The sequence below is a fragment of the Coptis chinensis genome, chromosome 9, assembly GCF_015680905.1.
Source record: "Coptis chinensis isolate HL-2020 chromosome 9, ASM1568090v1, whole genome shotgun sequence".
NCBI lineage: Eukaryota > Viridiplantae > Streptophyta > Magnoliopsida > Ranunculales > Ranunculaceae > Coptis > Coptis chinensis.
In genome coordinates, this window is record NC_141464.1 from 2107540 (window position 1) to 2113122 (window position 5583).

At 37.5% G+C, this 5583-nt stretch overlaps 1 protein-coding gene across 1 annotated transcript; it reads left to right on the top strand.

Annotated features, from left to right (window-relative positions):
- Positions 1-4520: 4520 nt before the first annotated feature.
- Positions 4521-5198, top strand: LOC147474376 (uncharacterized). Its single transcript, XM_086583617.1, has one exon. It carries the CDS (start codon positions 4521-4523, stop codon positions 5196-5198), a length of 678 nt encoding a protein of 225 aa, XP_086439743.1.
- Positions 5199-5583: the final 385 nt, after the last annotated feature.

Genomic DNA, 5583 nt, shown 5'->3' on the forward strand with positions numbered 1-5583 from the left:
GTAGAAGTATTAGAGGGGTTGCGAAAAGATCAAAAAGGGCAAAAAGGCATGTTGATGAGATGAGAAGAAGAGGGGAGGGACACATGCTGATTCCAACATAAGCAAACATAATCCCCATATCAAGTGATTCAGTTGGATCCCAAAATTCTTCAGCAGATGATGGAATGGTTACATCATCGGAACCTTCATCAACGGAATCAGATGATCTGGATACCAAGTCTGAAGAGCCGGAAGAGTCTGAGGAGATGGAGGAAGAAATATAGAAAGATGAAGATCATCCAGAATAGGAAGTGATTAACTATGAAGTGCAAGACATGGCTGGATTAGAAAATGACAGTGATAAGTATGAGTTCCAACCAGTTCCCCTGGCTATGGATGACTCTACAGTTGTGAAAAAAAATCCAATATTAGGGCAGTCAAGAGGTAGGACAAGTTTGTAATAGGAATGGAGACAAGGGGGAAAGCTACTCAGGAAACAACAAGAGCTATGAAGAGAATATTGGTGAAGCTAGCAGTGGGGGTCTGTATTCTTCTCCCCTAGGGTTCGCGGTGGCTGTCCCTTCACAGCTACCTTTGTCTCCATGACGATACATGCCTAGAATTGCCGGGGGATAGGTACCACCACAATAGTTCAACAACTAAAGGACTTAATAGGAAAGTTTGAAGTAGATATTGTGTGTGTCAGAAACCAAGGCTAGCAAGGAAGGAATAGAAAAGTTAAGTAATCAGATCAAGTTCGGTGGACATTTTGCAGTTCCAGCTATAGGACTGAGTGGAGGCTTGGCTATTTTGTGGAAGGAAGGGGTGGACCTGGAAATTCTTGGGGCATCGCGCAACCAAGTGACAGGTAGGGGTGTGCATGGGTACCTAATTACCGGAACCGAAACCGAAACCATTTATAGGGGTTCTGGGTCCTAAAATGTTAGACCCATTTAAAGTGGGTCTTCAAGAACCGAACCGATAAAGAACCGAAACCGTTAGAACCGAATAGTAAAAAACCGATGGGTACCCGAACCGAAATCGGAACCAATTAGTATGATTTTGATATATAGAATTTAGTATTATTTTACACTAAATAAAGGCAAATCCAAACATTATTATTATATTATTTATATATAGTCTATATTTGTTAGGTGTAAAATTATACTAAATATATATAACATTTAGCATAATAGTGAATGTGTGTTATTAAATGCATCTTTTATAATATTACATTAAATATGTGTATTATAAATATTAATAATAATGTTTACGTGTCTACGTCTACACATATAGTCGTATATTATGAATTAACTAATGCACTGTCTATATTAACTAATGCATGAACGTGTACGTGCTTGATATATTACATGTATATATATAGGATAACGAATACGTGCAATGATAACTAACAATTGTGGTACATGTGGTATTTATTCTATATATGATGCATTACATATAGTATAATATACACATGTTCGATTTAAAATATACACATACGTATAATGTATGAGAATGTATTTAAAGTTTTTAGATAACTTTCAAATACTATTATTGAATTTAGGACCATTACTTCTTATGAGAGGACAAAAATATCGATGACAAGTGTTATAGTCGTCGTAAACCAACTTTTATATCGGTTATATAACTAAAAATAATAATTTTAGCAATAAAAATATATAACCCGAGAAGGAACCAAAACCTTAACCCGAACCGACTTAATTAATGGGTATGGGTCCGGGTTTTTAAAATATAAGAAAAAAAACCGAAAAAATCGAACTCGATAGGAACAGCTAAAAATAGACCCAGAACCGACCCATGAACACCCTTAGTGACAGGTAAAATTTTAAATTATTTTCATAAAGATCCTTGGTTTTTCTCTTTTATCTATGGTGAACTTGTAGCGCATAATAGGAATAAAGTTTGGAATGAACTGAGGAAAGTTGCCCCTCTAGTTCCTGGCCTCTGGTGCTTGTTTGGGGATTTTAATGTGATAGCTAGTCTGGATGAAAAGATAGGTGGCAAAAGTAGAATTACCAAAAGCATAAATGAGTTTAATAGCTTGATTAATGATTTGGGGTTAGTGGATTTGGGTTTTAAAGGCCCAAAGTATACTTGGAGCAATAACATAAGGCCTATTGATCATATTCTGGAAAGGCTTGATAGAGCCTGATTGGCTTGCTTCTTTCCCTAATGCCCAAATCAGAACTTATGCTAATGCTACTTCTAACCATATATCTTTATTCATTAACCTAGCTAAGAGAGAGGAGAAACTTCCGAGACCTTTTAAGTTCTTTGATATGTGGTTCAATAATGAGTCTTGCATGGATGTCATTGAAAAAGCCTGGAACTCGATTACTCATGATCTTCCTAATATCAATTTAATGCATAAGCTGGAAAATACCAAAAAGGATTTTACTATGTGGAATAAACATGTGCTTGGGAACATTTTTATTAACATCAAAGCTACTCAAGTTAAACTTGACTCTATGCTGGCTAAACCTTTTAGCATTATAAATTATAATAAAGCTAAGGTGTTAAAAGAAGAGTTGCTAGATTGGTGTATCAAAGAGGAGAATTTTTTGAAACAAAAATCCTCTAATTCTTGGCTTAAAGACGGAGGCAGAAATACAAGTTTTTCCATCTCTCCACCATTTATAGGAGAAGAAAGAATACCATTGATAAAATTAAAAATAATGATGTAGAATGGAAGGAGGGTAGGACTGAAGTAGGGGTCTCTTTAAATCAGTATTTTAAAGAGATTTTTGCCTCAGATCACCCTGGGAGAAATGAGCATATCTTGGAGTTGTTTCAACCTTGTGTGACTGCCAGAGAGAATGAAATTCTTACTGCTGTCCCCACAAAAGAGGACATCTGGGTTGTGGTTCGAAAGATGGGGAGTTTAAAATCTCCTGGACCTGATAGGGTTCTAAGGAATTTTCTACTATAAATGCTAGGACATCATTGGTCCTACTTTGACTGACTTTGTTTAGGATTTCTTCACTCATTTGTTTCCTTAATCATGGGTTTAATGAGATTTATATAGCTTTGATTCCAAAGATTGTTAATCCTAATCATGCCTCCAAGTTTATCTCTAAGCTTCTTGCCAACAGACTCAAAGGTCTTATTAATAAAATTACCTCCCCATTCCAAAGGGCTTTTATTAAAAGCAGAAGCATAGGGGATTATGTTGGGTTAGCCTGTGAAGTCTTTCACAATATGAAAAATATGAAAACAAAAAATGAGGGTTGGATTGCCCTAAAATTGGACATGGCTAAAGCCTATGACAAGGGTGAATGGTCTTTTCTAGATGGTATTTTTGAGAAGCTTGGGTTCAATAATAAGTGGAGACATATGATTCAACAATGTGTCTCTACTGTTTCTTTCCAAGTGATGCTGAATGGGTCACCTCTTGAGAAAGTTATCCCTGAAAGAGGGATTAGGCAAGGGGATCCTTTATCCCCTTATCTGTTTATCTTGGTCTCTGAGGCTTTGCCTAGGATGGCGGCAAAAGTTGAACAAGATGAGGAGTTGCATGGTATAAAAATAAAAAGACACTCCCCTACTCTAACCCACTTGCTTTATGTTGATGATCTCATTTTATTCTCTAAAGCAAATGTGGCTGAGAGTGGGAATCTTAAAAAGATTCTGGATGACTATTATGGGGCTTCAAGTCAAATGATAAATTTTGAGAAATCAAGTGTGTTCTTTAGCAGGAATGTCATTTACAGACAAAAAATCAGACTCGAGAGATTCTGGAAGATTAGGAGCTTTGCTCCAAAGGAGAAGTATCTTGGAGTCCCCATTATGTTATCTAGAAAAAAGTCTGAGAACTTTGAATATTTGGTGGACAAGATACATAATAAGATTAAAGGTTGGAATGCTAAGGTGTTGTCCCAGGCTGGGAGAACTACTCTTATCTAAGCTGTGATTCAGGGAACCCCTCTATATGCCATGTCAACCTATTTGCTTCCTGTTTTTAGTTGCAATAAGATTGATATGGCATGTAGAGACTTCTGGTGGTCTGGAAAGGAACAAACTAAATGTGTCCACACCATAGGGTGGGATCACATATGTCAACCCAAACAAACTGGAGGTTTGGGGTTAAGGAAAGCTAGAGACATGAATGTAGCTATGTTGGCTAAATTACCTTGGAAAGCTGCCACAGATATTCTGTCCCTCTGGACCAGAACTATGTTCAGTATCTATAGTAAACACTGGATTGGAGATGTGGAAAAACCCCCAGATGAAGCCTCTTACTTTTGGAAAGATATTCATAAGACTTTCAATGCAATAAGTGGAGGCTTGATCTGGGGCATTGGAAAAAGGGATACCACCTCAATTCTGAAAGATCCCTGGCTTAAATGCCAAAACAGACCTATGACTACCACCCCTCTTTGCAAAATCTTGTTGTTTCTGATTTGTTTTTGTAAGATAAGAGTGGTTGGGATGAGGCTAAACTCACCCATCATTTCGATCCTTTTATATGCAAAAACATTCTGGAGATTAAAGTCAGACCTGAGGTTGCCACAGCTAATAAAATGAGATGGGACAAGGACAAGTATGGGAATCTAACAGTTAAATCAACATATAAATTCCTTAAGCCAGAGGATGAAGTAGGCCAAAGCTCAAGTTGCAACCCCCTCACCCTCAAGCATATCTGGAAGGCCCCTCTTCCAGCTTATATCCAAAACTTTATCTGGAAGTTGTACATGAATATATTGCCTATGGGGGATATTCTAGCTAAGCGGAGGATGAAGGGGGACTTTTCTTGTCCTTATTGTCTCAAGGAGATTGAAACTGCAGAACACTTATTCTTTACCTATGAATGGATAAGAACAGTGTGGTTTAGCTCTCAAGTTCGCATGAGAATACACAAGGATCAAAAGCTTACTCCAAGAGAAAGAATGGATCTCTGTTTGTCATGGAGCTGCAGTACAGACAAAGACCAAAGTCTGGCTGGTATCCACATAGCCTTCTTGCTACAACAGATCTGGAAAACTAGAAATGAACTCAAGTTTGAAAATAGAATGGCAAATTGGGAAAGGATGATCAGGGAAAGCAAGGCTCTGGCAGACAAATGCTTTCTGGCATTCAGAGAAGAACATCTTAATCCTATCCCTTCTTTAATTACAGTAGTTTATAATATTGAGGAAGTATTTCAGGTTATTCCAAATGATAGCATAATCATTAGATTTGATGTCTCTTTCTACAAGTAAACTGGATGGGCTGGAGCTGGGGCTATAGCAACTGATAGTGAAGAATGTATAGTGGGAGCAACGGTCAGACGGTTTAGAGCTTTGGAGGCAGCAGAAACTGAGCTAGAAGCAGCTAAAGCAACTCAGGATGCAGCATTTTGTGTTTGAAGGAGATAATTTAGAGGTGATTAAAGCTTTACAGGGCAAATCGTGTAGATGGGTCTAGGAAGCTGTAAGAGCCAATATGGATTAGATGGATTAGTAGGGAGTTTAATGGGGATGCAGCAGTTTGGTCAACTGCACTCCTATGTTTGTTTGAAGGTTGCTAATATAAAGTAGTATGATTTGCATAAAAAAAAAACAATGAACTTATATGAATGTGAAAGTGAACCCAAAGTTTTTTTTT